This window comes from Larus michahellis, chromosome 3, assembly GCF_964199755.1.
Source record: "Larus michahellis chromosome 3, bLarMic1.1, whole genome shotgun sequence".
NCBI classification, from domain to species: domain Eukaryota; kingdom Metazoa; phylum Chordata; class Aves; order Charadriiformes; family Laridae; genus Larus; species Larus michahellis.
Genome location: NC_133898.1, coordinates 105,330,190 through 105,345,801, shown reverse-complemented (window position 1 = coordinate 105,345,801; position 15,612 = coordinate 105,330,190). Strand labels below are relative to the sequence as shown.

Genomic DNA, 15,612 nt, shown 5'->3' with positions numbered 1-15,612 from the left:
CTCCTACAAAGCTGCATGGCTTCTACCCAGCTGCATTGCTTTCTTCTGTACTCAATACAAACCTGCCTTAAGTAACTGCAGATCCTGACACTACTTGTAAACCCATGGACCAAATGACAAACTAGAGAGTCTTACTGAATCTTGAGGTGTATAAAAACTATGGAGTCTACTGCTGGTTCTTGGACTCTTAATATTCCACTTCTACGATTTTGTTTATATGCAACAACGTTCTGGCATCTATTTTCTTCTTACACGCTGTTTTAAATCAAAGCTGGCTTAACTAGTGAAAAGCAAGTGTAAAATCAAATAAATAAAAAATGAGACTACACATCAGATGTTAATTTTATCTCTGATCACAATTTAGTCCTGTTGGAGCCAAACTTTCTGAAGAAGAGTCAGAAGAGAGGTCATGGAGCCTATCCAAGTGACAGTGACCACTAATGAACGCTTAGGGAAAAAATGACATGTGGATGAGAAATTTTCCCCATTGTATTTCAGATGATGGAATTTTAGGGACTTCCCGAATCAATTTCTTCTGTTTAGTAATCTTTGACCAGTTCTTCTGTCATGATTTTTCCAGTAACTTTTTGAATCTTGTTATACTTTGGTCTCTACAACATTCTGTAGCAATAGGGTTTAGTTTTTAATTATGTGATGTGTGAAATTGTACTTTATTTCTTTGTTTTAAAGCTACTACTTGACCTCCGTTCTTGTACTGAAACAGCAAATAATTGTTCTCTCTTCATTTTCTAAATATTAACGATTTTCTAGGTATTAACCATAATACCCTATCAGTCACCTCTTTTTCGTACAGAAAAGTCAAAATTGCTTAGTCACTCTTTTAGAAGTGCGGATACTGCCCCACATCTTTGATGATCCCTGTACCTTTTTGATCTTGTATCTTGTATCTTTTTCTGTATCATTTTCAGGTATTTCATTTTGGAATTGGGAGACTAAAACCATAAACTGCTCTTGCCTAGCTCTGAACACAGCACTTCCTATTTATATGATGACATGTTAAGGGCCTTCACTGTTATTTCTATTCCTTTCTTAAGAATTCCTTGTAATTTATTTAGTTCATCTTATTTGTATCGAGCAGTAAGCCAATGTTTGCACGGAGCTCTATACAATAAGCCCAAGATATATTTTCCAAGGAGTAAGTTTCAGAGCTCACTAGTTCATCACTGCATGTGTAAATTTAGGATGTAGTTAAGATTTCCCCTGTGAAATGTATCAATGTTGAATTCAGTTAAGTTTCACCTGCCTTTTTGTCATTCATTCACTCAGTGTCATAAGATCTCTCTGTAACTCTTTGCACCAATATTTTATTTTTACTCCCTTGAAAGATTCAGCATTACCAGCAAACTTTGTCACCTTCTTAGCCACTCTTTTCTAGCTGATGTACACCCGTAATTCAAAGCCCAGATTCCAGAGCACATCTCTGAGGAGCTCTATTTGTGACTTCTCTCTACTGTGAAATTTAAACATTTATTCCGGTCTGTTGCTTCCTATCTTTTAACTGGTCCATAGAAAATATTCTTTTTTACTCCACAGCAGTTTCTTTACCTCAGTAGACCCTGCTGAAAGACCTTCACTAAAGCCTTTGGAAAATCATGTGTAGCATGGCTGCACATCCAGTGGACTTCATGATCTGTGATGCAGTCTCATTTTATTATCCCTGGTCATCCTCTTAGAGACCCACTGGGAAAAAAACCCAAACAGTGAGCCTCACGCGAGATGGTCTGTTGATTCTCACTTGCTTTCATCTAATGTGTGTTCCTAGATGCTGAATGATTCTCACATTACTAGTTTAAACATAATGTACATCTGCTGTGTCACCCAGCTTTCTTGTAGCACCGACTCTTTAAAATAACCGTAAAAGATTTCTCAGGCATGAGTGCCCTTTCAAAAGCCATTCCCTGTTATTTGTCCATACGTATACTAATTCTTTTCTTCAGTAGGAGAGCCTGTGCTCCTACTACTTTGCGCAGCCTGAAATGTCACACATATTAATTTGTGATTCCTCGTTCTCTTCTGGATCCTGTAGTAAAACCTGCCCCATAGCTGCCGCATCTCATTCTTCCGCTGCTGATTATGTCTGAAATTAAATACCACAATTCACAATGTGGCAATTTCTCACTGGAATTCCTTTACAACTTTATTTATTCCTTGCACTTTATTTGCTCATTTTATTGATTTGTTCTCAAATCTCTCTTATTGACACTGTACTTGAGACAGTTCCTCCAATTTGTTTCCTTGCCAGTGTGAGATGTGAGAACCTCCCTGAGTCTTCCTGTGAGGAAAGCTGAAGTGAGGAATTAATTTTCAGCCTCGGTCTCCTCTTCTTTGTGCATCTTTTTTATGTCTTGATTATATCTACTGGCCCCATAGACTTTTAGTTGTAAGGAAATTTAGGAAGATTTTTTTTCTCAAAATCTTTCTTGACCTAATACATAATGTTTTAATGTTATGACCTAGTTTGGGGTTTTTTTGGTCTTTTTTTTTGTCTTTTTTTTTTGTCTTTTTTTTTTCCTCTAGATTTTGTTTGAACACAACTTTTTGTATTTGGAGCCTTTTACTCCTTATTTCTTTTTTCACTTTTTTGCACTGCCTTTTGAACATCCCAGAATTTACTGATCTCTTCAACTCTTTTTATAAGCTGATGCACACCTTCCACCTTCCCTGAAACATTACTGTCTTAAGCAGGATTCTGGTCACTTATAACCATTTCATCCTTTTGGCAGCTCCTTTGATTTTTTTTTTATTATTTTTTTATAGCTATTTTAATTATTTACTGCTTTAAAGTAAAATAGTACTAAATTCAGCATCGTTTAAGATCCACTTCAAGTCAGAATGACATAAAATATAGCCTAGTTGGCAGGTCCAGCATAAAATCAGGGGTCATGGGTGCATCTATCCACTTAAAATGATTTCATGGCCTTTGAGCACTGATAAAAAACAGTCAGTGGAAGGAAGTCAGTGTTGGCCATGGGTCTACATCTATACTTTGTCAAGCACCAAAATGCAGGCACTGCTGAAGTGAAATGCATCAGTTATACTGAGGAATGGTCCATAGAGAGCCATCACACAGCAAAGTAGGAAATGAACGAGATTCCTGATATACTGTAGGAAAATGGGGGTGAAAGGAATTTAAATGTGCTAAAAGAGTTTTCCAAAGAAAGGGAAGGAAGCAGGGAGGGAAGCAGAGAGCAGCATCGGTGCTAAGGGCTTGCCCTTAGGCCCCTCCTTGCCACCAACTCGGGCAGCGAGCAGCACCTGGGCAAACCTGCTCCCTTTCCTGGTCGCCTTTCCCCAGAACAGCGGCAAAGAAAGCAGGTGCTCTCAACAGTTTAGAGGTTTCTCAGGTGACTTTGGCTTCTCAGCGCTGACAGAAGATAACTACAGCGGCTGGGGCATGCTGCGTTGCATACTTGCCCCATCTGCCTCGAGGCCCCTTTCCCCAAAACTAATTAAGTTGTTGGAAAGGAATGGGAATGGTCCCTCTCCATGAAGGTCCCTTTCCATCCCAGCCCAGAAGGCTTCAAAAACTGCAGGAGACTTATGTGTACAGAACAGTTGGATATAAAGGTTAGGCAGGCAAACAGATGGGTTCGGTGCTTGCTATTTGTAAAGCGATGTCTGTTGGAAGCAGAGCAAAAAGGAAAGAAAGAGGATGGTAATTATTTTATCCCAAGGTTAACTCTCGTATTCTGCTATATATTTTTATCTGATCACGTCATATTTTTGTTAAACATTGTCTGGTTGTCACAGAGGCAGGCTGCTTCAAAACAGCACTGCGTCGAAAACATATTAAAAAGCCAATTCCTTGTTAAACATTAAGAGGCAACTTTCTTGTTTACAGGAAAGCTGTTCAGGTACCTGGAACGTCTTAATGTCTGCGTAGTGACACAAAGCACCGCAAGGAGGGAGTGCAGTCACTGCTAGCTATCAAAGAGGGGTCTGGCCCTACATACTTTGGGGGTCCCTGAGTACTCTGGATAAAAGGAAGTAACAGTGACTCAGATAGAAGAAACATGCAACTCAGAGGATTTTAGGCCCCTGCTGAGAAGAACGGGGTTGCAACTGGGACCTTACTCATCAGTTTCAGCAGGATCTCAGTGTCATAATAGAGGAAAAAATTAGAGATGAACATGCCCATACTCCTGATGACGAGAAAGTTCAGGCTTCTGACTTCTGGGGTGAATATCATGCATGGTTCATTTTCATACAGCCAAAATATCTTCTGTCCCTGAAGAAGGGTGACCATGTCCATCCTGCCTAGCAAGGGACACCCTGGCCCACTGTATCCTCCTATTTCTGACTGTGTGCTTGTTGACCTGGGCCAAAACCATGCCAGGGTGCACCTTGGCACCAAATCAGTACAACTGATGATGGGTCATCTCTGGAGCTTATGTCTTGGGCCTGTGTAATTTGCTAATAGGGCTGTAGCCATGTGGCGGCAGCCCATTGCTACCCTAACAGCCTTCACCATTTTTCAGTGCCGTCGCAGGAAGACAACACTTTCCTTGGCAAAACGAAGTCTTAGCTTGCTTCTCAGCAATGACAGTTGTGCCACCCGCTATCAAAGAAAGAGTTCAAGTTTTTACTTTTGGATCAAAGATTTTATATAGCTTGTCAGGGAGCTAATAAAGTATTTCAAATTCTGGTTGCTGGCTGCTATCTGCCATCCCGTTAGCCGAGTCAGGCATAAACATGTGATGCAGTCAGCACTTGAGTGTGTGTGATGTTTAGAAAATGCTTCCTTAAAAGCATTTCTACAGTGTGCTTTTGGAAGAGGTTTCCTGCATAAAGAGAGTAGCTTATCCTTGATGATTTCAGGTGCTTCAATGGGCATTTTATTGCATGGTTACATGGTGTGGAGGAGCGCTAGAAGGCCACAGGTCCTTTGTCTGTGTAATGATGACTTCATAACAACTGTAGCTTTCTTTCTATTTTTATATTTACCTTTGTGTGGAAAGACAGGAGTCTTTCACTTTTACAAACTCTTCTCAGAAATCTTGGAGAGGAAAATAATTGTTTTATGGTGAATCCTACGAAGAAATAGTCATGAATTATAGACTGTAAGTTCCTTAAATGAGCACTTTATCTTTCACTGAGTTGACCTTCTTAATGAAAAAGTTTTTAATGCAGCTTGGCAGTCATCACTCTTTAGAAAAAGTTAGTATCACCTCATGGCTTATTTCTGCCTTCAGTTGAATACGTTTGTTCTTATTTGATGAGGCAGATGAAAGGGCCCCAACCTGTGGAAAGGAGGGAGGGGATAAAACACAAAGGCCTGGGCCTTGCTTTTCCCAGGTGTGTTGAGATCCTCCCTACCTCTGCCACCTTCACCTCAGCCCCTGGACACTGCTCTGTCCTTTCCCAGGGCAGAGGCAGAAGCACAAGACGTGGGGACATCTCCTGCCTCCTGTGCTCTGACGGGCACCCCTCTTGCCCTGTTCTTGCTGGATGCCTGCAAATCTTATATTAAGGTGATCCATAACTCAGTTTACATGATACCTCCAGCAATCTCAGCTGCATCATTTTAATCTTACTTTCACAGCAAGCTTCTCTTATTTCCAGGCAGACTGCTTAAAGTGTATTGCTTTTGAAAATAGGCAGCGTGGCGTTATTAAATGTACATAGTCTACATCTTGTAAACAAATCTAATAGTGAATCAAGTTTCTTCTCTGCATTTTTATACCCTGCTGGGTGCTGAGGGTGGGGGGCTGTGACAGCAGCTCAGTCCCAGTCCCGGCTGGGCAAGCTGTGCCGCTGGGCTGCAACCACAGAAGGAGCTCAGCAGCAGCCCTGTTGTTATCTACCTAAGTTGTGACAAAGACCGCCCATTTTCTGTGGGGTTGCTGTAACAGCGAAGAGTATAACTGACTTATTTAAAAGTTTAAATTAAATCACAGACCCCTCCAGGACTTCAGTACTTACCAAATTCCAGTAAGAATGTACAGTTTTTTCTTCCTTTTCTTTGCTTAGCGAAAAAGTTGTCTATTTTAAAATTATCCCCTAGCCTCCGTTTAGAGTTTATGCCACATTCCATCATGTCAGGTTTTACTGTAAGGATTCTGAAAGCCACAGATGTACTAAATTGACAAGTTAATAGTCAATTTTTTGGTTGGCTGGTAGCTAAGCAAGAGATTTTTTCGTGATTAAATAATCGGATTTGTCTGAAATGAGGGGTATCACACATCCGTGCTGATTAAATTCTCTAAAATTGTACTTTTCCAAGTGAACTCTTAATGATACTGTGAAAATCCAGCATGCAATCACTGGTATTTTTCCCCAGAAAGACTTTCCCCTAATATGTTCCTGCCTGGACGTAAGTCAACAGCATCACATGTCGCCCTTCCCTGTTTCACAGTTACTGTTTTGAGCAGCCCAGAAAGGAATTTGCAGACGTGTGGCTGTGCATAAAGTGTGACTTGGTGAACTTATCAAGATGCAGCGGAACAGCTAGCAAAAACAGCCAGCAAAACCCACAAACCATAGTCTGACAGCCCGGCATCTATTTTTGTATCGGTAACAAACAGATGTCAGCGATGAGGTTCTGTGCATAAAAACACCTCTTGTCATTTTCGTCTACAATCTGTATTAAAATAGGCCAGGCAGCATGACACCTGAATAATTTTGGTGGTGAAATATGTTATTAATAAAACTTAAATCTAGTCCATACAGGCCAGGCCCACTGTAATTGACTTGTCTAACAAATATTCTGTAGATTATAAAGTATTTTCTTTTATTTTTCTGGGTGAAGACAAAACCTGGTGTCATTCGTCCCGTGCTGGTGAAAGGAAAGAGTGCACAGCAAAAGGAGGAGCCCTATCAAGCCAATCCTTTTAAAAAGTACCTTGAAGAAATCAGTGATCAAGATACCGAGCAGGTGAGTAACTCTCACTCTGAAGGATTTTGTAGCCTCAGCTTAAAGCCATCCTTAAAGATGATGGAATAATCTTAGATCCTTTTTTTTTCCTGGTCTCTTCTTTTTTTGCAACATTAGAGGATTCCCCAAGGGGCACTTGGCTCCTGGAGGAGAGTCTCCAGGCTGGAGATGGGCAGCTGGGCTTTCTACAGGGACATTTTTTTTGGTGATCTAAAAAAACTGTATGTTGAGGAGAGGACCTTTGTACGATGGCTGTAGGAAACACTGTACAAAAGAAAGTGGAAATCTTGTGCTCCCCTGTCAAGCAGGTGTCTGGATCAGATCTGCTAGAAAGCGCTTCCACCATTTGAGGTCCAGACCCAAATCCTCTCTAAAGAGAACGGAGGACAGCAATGACTGGGCAAGGTTCACTCTTCCCTCTCAAGGGAGACTGCAGAGGAGCACCAGTGAGTTTCCTTGTCACTTCCCAGTGCGTAGCGCCCCCAGGTCCATATTCATGTCTCTCCACAGCTTGAGGGGACAGCTCTTCTACCACATGCAAACTTCCTTAACAGGCAGCCCATGGGGGAGCACAATTGCTGCCTTCTCCCACAGACCTCTGCATAAAGCAATAGGATCACTTTGCAAAAGCACATCTTGAACTTTGCTGACCCGTATGAAGCATGATCTCAGAGAAACCCCAGATGAATGGTTCAGTCTGCCTCTTCTTGTACATTTGTGTTTATGTGTGTTATTGTGAGTTAAACCTTAACTGTGATACATAATCTGAACCTCCCTGTAGGAGCTTATTATTAACCTAACCAGTATGTTCGGAATCTTCCATCTGGAGGGTAGTAAAATGAAGCCAACAGTCCTCTTGTTAGACATGATGTGAATAAAATACCTTACTAATTGAAGTTCTCTTACTTCTATGCCTCTCTAGTCATGTTAGACACTCTAGTAATGGCAGTCCTCTCTTCTTCCTTTTGTAACTGATTTTTTTTAAGATTCCCCTTTTTTTAAGATTCCTCCCCATAGCTCTTACTTGCTGTAGGACAATCCTGTCATTTCTCAAGAGTACTGCGTCATTACAAACAAAGGAAGATTTATTTGTAGCATGAGTGGGTTCCAGCAGCACATATGGGTGGCATCAGAAGTTTTCTCATTCTATAGGCTCTATAGGATGTGGAGTTTCTGTAAAATATAAGAATAAAGATGATTTACAATTTGCCTCTGAACTTTTGAGGTTGACAGTGAATATTTGATTTCAGAGACTACAGGTGAGTTCATAGTGAGTTTTTCATGCTTTAACTTTCTAAGAACCTTCTGGTGCCAAGGCACTGTGCTGCCGCTTGCCTGGGATGAAAGAGGAGGAGAGCTTGAGCTTGAGCTACTGCTAGAGAACTTCTGGTCTAGGCCACCTCAGCTGGGCCTCTCTGCAAGGTCAGGGGCAGCTCATACCTGCCTTTCATCAGGGCTGGGCACTGATTCTGCTGGCTATTGTTTTGCTGATGAAGGAACAAAGCAATCACCAAACTTCGTATTTTCAGGCAAAGGCAAACCTGGGGTTGTTGCCATAGTCTGAAGCTTACTGACATTTGAAGCTAATTGTGAAAAACAGTCAACTTACACCTTATAAATTACTTATGGTACATATTACTGAAGTACTGAGGATGTAAAAAGTCCATGAATAAATGTGGTTGTTATAACAAAAGCCAAAATCATTTTATATAAAAGCTATGTATTAAAATGAACTGAACAAATAGTGCACTGACTTTGATAGATGGAAAAGTTAATTTCACAATGAATATGTTCAGTTTTGCTTCTTTTATTTAAAAGAACAATGTCATATGCTTTAAAGTACTGATAAATTGGTATTTTTATCCTAACCTAAGAAATACCACAGGTTGCTGTAAAATACTTGTTATTTTGGGAGATCTCTATTAAGACATCTTTGTTATGAAAAAGGAAGTACATAGACCTGTATTCAGATGGATTGACTGACTTAACAGAAGCTGGTTTTGTTTGTGTGAGAAACGGCCATATGATTCTAGTGGTGGTCTAATGCAACAATTAATAGTACGATAATAACCAGATCTGGGGAAAACACTGAAGTGCTGAGCGTGACAGCATATGCTTATGATTTCAGCTCTTGCCTCTCAAAGGAGGTTTATGGTGCTGATATAATTCCCTTGTGAGCGGAGGTGGCCTGGGTGCCCGCATGAGGATGTTCACCACCTTGCAGTGCCTGTGGGACTCTCCTGAGGGGTCTCAGTGCCTGTAAGAGGGCTGCGGCGCTGCCTGTGGAACTGGGCTCCGTGCCCAGACAACAGCTTGAGAATTGCGGTGGTTGCCTCTGATCACGGGGCTGTTAGCCTACAAGGACACTCGTTCTCCCTCTTCACCTGCTCTCAGTAGTTAGGGCTTTTGCCTGCACAGCGGCTGGCTTCCAAAGACTGGGAGGCATTCCCACCAATATTACCCCAGAATCAGGTAAATTGACTGCTTTCATGGGATATGAGAGCTGTGAATTAAAACTAGGAAACTAACAGCGAGGCTTTCTGCGGAAGAGCCGGTGTTAGTCCACTTGTCCGCAAATAAGAACTTAGCAGGCACCTACTGTGGCTGAGGGCAAAACTGCTCATACTGTTGCTGATTTTCCCTGGTTTTCTTTGAAGGTTTTCCCAGTCCTGCTGGGAGATTCAGCTCTTACATTTCTGTTCTCTCCCTCTCTCTGCATTTTCTTTTCCTTTCTTTCTCATACCATTGCCAACAACACCCTCCCTAGGTGACGTTGCTGCCTCTGCTTCACCCAGCCCATCTTGAAAGGACAGGCCCTTTCAGGCTGCACCTTCAAGGATGGTACAGATTAGATGAGGTTCCAGATGCCATCAGCTTTATTAACTTCTCTCCTTTCATTTTTTCTTAGATCTCTGCAGTACCTCCCCTCCCTGCCAAACCTCCCAGTGTGACACTGAGCACTGGTGACTATGTGGGTGACATTCACTTTGAGACAGAATGATGCAGCCAGCCTTAACTGATGAACTTCAGCTTCACATCCCTTTGTTGGATGCACGTTGCTTTTCTTTTTTTTTCACAACAGAGAGTAACTTGTTTGCTTTTCATTTGATTAAGAAATGTCCCCATGCAGAAAAAGGCCATTTCCCTCGTAAAAAAAATTTAACTTTTTCTTTAACAGGCAGCTGTTCTCATGCAGATAATCCAAAGTAGTGGACGGAGACAAAAAGAGATTTCTAAATTAGTAAGGACCTTCTGGAAAGGGTGTAGCTCAGCTCACAGATAGCTGGTTTTATCTGTGTTTTGGGTGTGCTGTATGTAGATTGACACTGGTGTGACAATAAAATTTATAAACCAGAGAAAAATCCCATTTTATTTTGGCTTTTTCTCATACTATCTTATGCTGTTGCCTTTTTTTTTTTTCCTGAGGACACATACAACTTGTAACAGTGGCTACTCAGTGGATATCCCCCGCTTAAACATTTGTTAAAGGCAGAGCGTAGCATTTCTGAGGTTCCAGACTGGCAGTATTAAGCTTCCCACATTTTTAGATGCCCTTAATGGAGATGGCAATTTGCCCCTCGTGAGACAGAATGTTTTTTCTCCTGCTTAGTACATTTCAGGAACGTTTCATGAATTTTGCAAGTATGCTCCAGTTTGTTCAGAAAAGCACCATAAAATTTATTGGAAGTATATGTAACTCGTGAGCAGTGTTGATGTGACAGCTTCATGAAAATTTTCATTTAAAATTGGTGAAACAGAATCTCTTCTGGGGAAAAAGTAGGGCATTTTGTTACACAGTACTATGAAAACAACTCATAATGAATGTTAGAGAATTCATGCGCTTGCAAATATTTATTAACAAGAATGTACATAGGCTCCTTTGTCATTAAAAAAAATAAACCACTTTGGGCAATGGAAGAGCAAGATAAGGATGAACTAGAGAGATATGAGTTGGCATGAAGCTGTGAGGCCAGTTTGCCAAGGTTTATCATTAATAAGAAATAGGGCTGATGCCTCTGAGGAGGAGCAGCAGGAGGCAAGGTCCATGTGAAGTGACTGCTGCCTGGTCCCCTTCCAGCCGCTCCCGCCACTGCAGGGCTCTGATCCGCTCATTTGCTCACGCTCGCTCTTCTGGCGAGCAATACATTATTAGCTTCTGGGTCACAAATTCTGTCACAAATTTTCTGGGTCTTGAGCTCAAAGGCACAGCGTGCAGGGGAGGTTCTGGTCTGGACTCAGCCAGGCAAGCGGGTGACGATTCGGGATGTATTGTGTCAACTACCTTGACAAAAGCTAAGCACGAGATTTGTGCCAAAAGCTGGGTATGCCTCCTTGACTCTATCCCAAATCTTTAAAAAATCAATTTTTTTTAAAGGATTTTATCCTTTAGGTGCAAAAAGCACACATGTATTGGCTTTTTTTAACCAGAAACACTAATAACTGCTGACAACTTGCAGTACTGCAATATATTGTGCGTGCACCTTCACTTGTCTAACACTTCAATGGCTGAAAAGGCTTGTTAGAGTCTTTTTAAAAAGCCCAAAGTGCTCCTGCTAGTACATAGATAAGGCAGACTTTCTTTTGTACCTCTCAGACACTGTTTTCAGATTGGTTTTGCTTCCAATCCAACCTCTCAGAAAATGTTTCAAAATGCGGCCATTTTATCCTAACACACGATCCTTCTGGGCTTTCCTTTTCTGTCCCTTGAGCATCAGTTGAGCTGCAGGAGGGAGATGCACTGGACCCCAGATGAAGCATAACTGGCTTAATGGGACATCTACAGCAGGTTTTTGTGTGTGCACTTCCGTGCCAATGGAAGTGCTTAGTGTAGAACAATTCTATTGGCATGAAGGTAGAGTATCTTCCCTAGTTAATCATCAAGCCCTGTGAAATGAAAAAAGGTGCAAGACAAGCACTTTGCTTTCTGTCCAAAGCTCCTTTTTTGCATCCATTAATCTGTTTCTGTTTGCTTTTCTTTTTTTTCATAGGAGACCGCTCTCCTACACCCTCTGTATCCAACTAAACTGATCCCTTCAACTAAGTCCCCTTTGCGTCCTCCATCCGTCTCCCTCGCTGACTGTCTAAACCCCGGACCTTTCAGCCACTTGTCTTCCATCACGTGTGATGTTCATGAGAATCCTTATAGCCCTTACAGTCACAACTCTTTGTACAATAAGGTGAGCGTCAAGTGCGGTGTGATTCAAGAGCTTTGCCAGGCTTTCACCCTTTAAATTCTAGGCAGAATTCAGCCGAGTCATCAGGATTTAGTGCTGGCAGGTGCTCTGGGAGATGTGTCTCGGATGAGCCTGTGTCTCCAGTGTCTCCAATATCTCCTGGAGATATTACTGCTTTTCCTTCCCTTGGCACAGCTCATGTCAGGGCTGGCTTCCTCCAGACCAGCTAGGACAGAGCTTCTACCACTCTTTGTTCTCTAAAGGAGGAATAATCGATTTCATCCCTCATGCTCAGATTACTTTTAACATTTAACCTTACTAAAGTAATGGCCTATTTATGTTCTTCTTTGGGACTGAGGGAAGGGAGGCTAACCTGAGAGAAGTACAAGCTTTTCTGGTGGCTTTATCTGTTCCTCCTGAGAAGCAGTTGTCTCTTGCCAATGCAAAGGGAATCACACCCTGGCTGATATTTGTGTCTTTGAAACAGCAATGAAGAAGGACAAAATCTCTGTTGTCCAAGGTGTGTGGGTGACAGGGCTGGCAACTGACCTTTGTAAGGTGAAAACTGGGCCCTATGTCTTAACTGAAGCCTTTTCAAAGAACAACTGGCACTAGGTATTTATAATACCTCAAGAGAGTCCCTGTCTGGTGTTAGAAAAGCATCAGTTGTGGACGTCCATAAAAGATACTGTTTGGACCCCTCAGATGCATCCCTTCCATGTCCTCTTGTTCTAACACAGAATCTGGCTACAAATGCTCAATCCTTGATACCAGGAGAGATTATACCACTCTGAGATATACAGTGTGCTTTATTTGGGATACAAGAGTTTAAAAGACAGGCATTAGGTGCTGTTTCTTTAGAATCATAGAATAATTGAATGGTTTGGGTTGGAAGGGACCTTAAAGATCATCTAGTTCCAGCCCCCCTGCCATGGGCAGGGACACCTCCCACTAGACCAGGCTGCTCAAAGCCCCATCCAGCCTGGCCTTGAACACTTCCAGGGATGGGGATATCCACAGCTTCTCTGGGCAACCTGTTCCAGTGCCTCACCACCCTCACAGTAAAGAATTTCTTCCCAATATCTAATCTAAATCTCCCCTTTTTCAGTTTAAAATTGTTACCCCTCGTCCTATCATTACATTCCCTGATAAAGAGTCCCTCCCCATCTTTCCTGTAGGCCCCCTTTAGGTACCAGAAGGCCGCTATAAGGTCTCCCTGGAGCCTTCTCTTCTCCAGGCTGAACAACCCCAACTCTCTCAGCCTGTCTTCATAGCAGAGGTGCTCCAGCCCTCTGATCACCTTTGTGGCCCTCCACTGGACCCGTTCCAACAGGTCCATGTCCTTCTTGTGTTGAAGATTACAGAGCTGGACGCAGTACTCCAGGTGGGGTCTCACCAGAGCGGAGTAGAGGGGTAGAATCACCTCCCTCGACCTGCTGGCCACACTTCTTTTGATGCAGCCCAGAATATGGTTGGCTTTCTGGGCTGTGAGTGCGCATTACCTACTCATGTTGAGCTTCTCGTCCACCAGAACGCCCAAGTCCTTCTCCTCAGGGCTGCTCCCAAGCCTTTCTCTGCCCAACCTGTATTTGTGCCTGAGATTGCCATGACCCAGGCAAAGGACCTTGCACTTGGCCTGGTTGAACTTCATGAGGCTTTCTCTTCCATCTCATAAGATTTAGTGAAAATCAACAGGAACCTATGATGTTAACCATGATTAATACAAAAAATTTAATAATTAGATCTTATGAAGCAGGATTGGTGACAACAAAGATTTTTGATAATAGTATCTTTTTTGAGACTTCTTTGGAGAATTTTCAGTATAACTGAATTTACCATTGATTGTTTCCTAATGTTTAGAATTATTTTAATTATTTAATTATTTGCAATAATTTTAAAATCTCAGCCAATGAAGATAAGATTAACTGATATAAAATGTGATAACTCAATTGTCAGAGGTAGGTGAGATTTTTAAGCATTACTGGTAGTGCTAGTAAATACCTTTAGTTCCGAACTGATGTCACTCACTAGTTAGGTGTGGCCCAATAGTTTGGGAACCAGAACAATCAGACGTCAGTACTGAGCTAGTTTCATACAAACAGAGATTTATTTACACAAGAAGTAAATAGTCACCACTGATTTTTTTTAATATTTCTGTTTTGGTGTATAGCATTAACATTCTTTGATAACCAAAGGAAGATTAATTTTGATCTTATTCACATGATCAGTATTTAAAATTTGAGTCAATATATGTTGACAAAAACTCTGACAATATTTGCCTATGATTTGTTGCAATAACCCTGCCTTCTGCGCCACCTAACTACAGTCTGAGCTATTCATGTTTTTAAAAAGAAATTATTTAATTTATTTTCATAAATAATGGAAGTAACAGAAAACACAGTACAGTAGACACATTATCAAGTGTTGAAATTTCAAACTGTTAGACCTGTTCCGTAAACAACATCCTGACATCACGGGAATTTTTCCATTTTCTTTCCATTTTTTACTAAACCTGGGCTGTCATCTCTGTAAATTCCAAGGAGTTCCCCCTCTCCACTCCTCATCCCTGGTGATAAGAGATGATACGCACTGTGACTCGCTTGCTGTGTCTTCAGCCATCCAGTAAACATATGGTCAGTGTCCACATGGTCAATCTAGATATATTTCTAACTACATATTGTACTTTGCTTCATCTTCCACTAGAGGGCAAAACCTGCTGCCATAAATTCTTACAATCATTTAAAAATCGTTGTAAATACACTATTGAGAATGGACAGGATGTGCCAGTGAATAGAGTTGCTACTCTTCACCCACACTTTCATTAAAAAAATTACCTTCAACAAGTGTTCCCTCAGAAATGGGAAATGGGATATGGGAAAAAACACAATGATCACCTGTGTAACCTCCTATTAGGGAGGCTAGATATGGTGAGCTCTTAAAACCAGTATCATTACATTTATTCACTCAGGGTGTAAGAAAAGAACAGCTGTCTCTATCTGAAATACTTTATTGAAAGGACACTGTCGTGTTGTTTAGGCAGATCAGACCCAGTGCCAGGTTGTTTTTGGTTTGAAGCTCCGCCAAGTATCTGAATCTTCATAGCTGATGGAATTACACAGATGAAGCTGAAAATAGACCTGGCAGATTTTGTAGATTATAACTGTTGAGAGTGATGAAATCCATAAGATGTGCCCCAAATCATGTCACAATGTGGTTTTAGCTTTGAAGTGAGGAGATGGTGGGAACCAAGGTATTGTGTCTGACCTTCTGCTTGGAGAAGAGCCTTGTCCCCTCCTTCCCCACTCTGCCTCCCAGGCACCAGGCACTGCTGCTCTTATTTATACTCCTTGGTCTTGAATAATTATGAGAGTTGAACTTTGTATTATTAAAAAAGATCCTTTTCCTTTTGATGGGAATAAAACAGCTCAGGAAGTTGGACTTGAGGGCAGCTATTGCAGTGATGGAGAGACTGAGGTAACATTTATCTCTGTGGTTAACTCCAAAATGTGCTTCTGCTGATAATCAGCCTTTTACAGAAGATTG

At 41.6% G+C, this 15,612-nt stretch overlaps 1 protein-coding gene across 21 annotated transcripts in view; it reads left to right on the top strand.

Annotated features, from left to right (window-relative positions):
* Positions 1-15,612, top strand: part of MLIP (muscular LMNA interacting protein) — a 116,191-nt gene that overhangs the window by 82,649 nt on the left and 17,930 nt on the right. For 14 of the 21 annotated variants that reach the window (XM_074581591.1, XM_074581596.1, XM_074581590.1 and 11 more), the window contains 2 exons: positions 6,770-6,895; positions 11,884-12,072. In XM_074581591.1, the coding sequence (XP_074437692.1) occupies positions 6,770-6,895; positions 11,884-12,072 (315 nt within the window). The remainder of the gene's footprint in view (positions 1-6,769; positions 6,896-11,883; positions 12,073-15,612) is intronic. The other 7 variants (XM_074581602.1, XM_074581599.1, XM_074581600.1 and 4 more) reach the window with 1 other exon arrangement.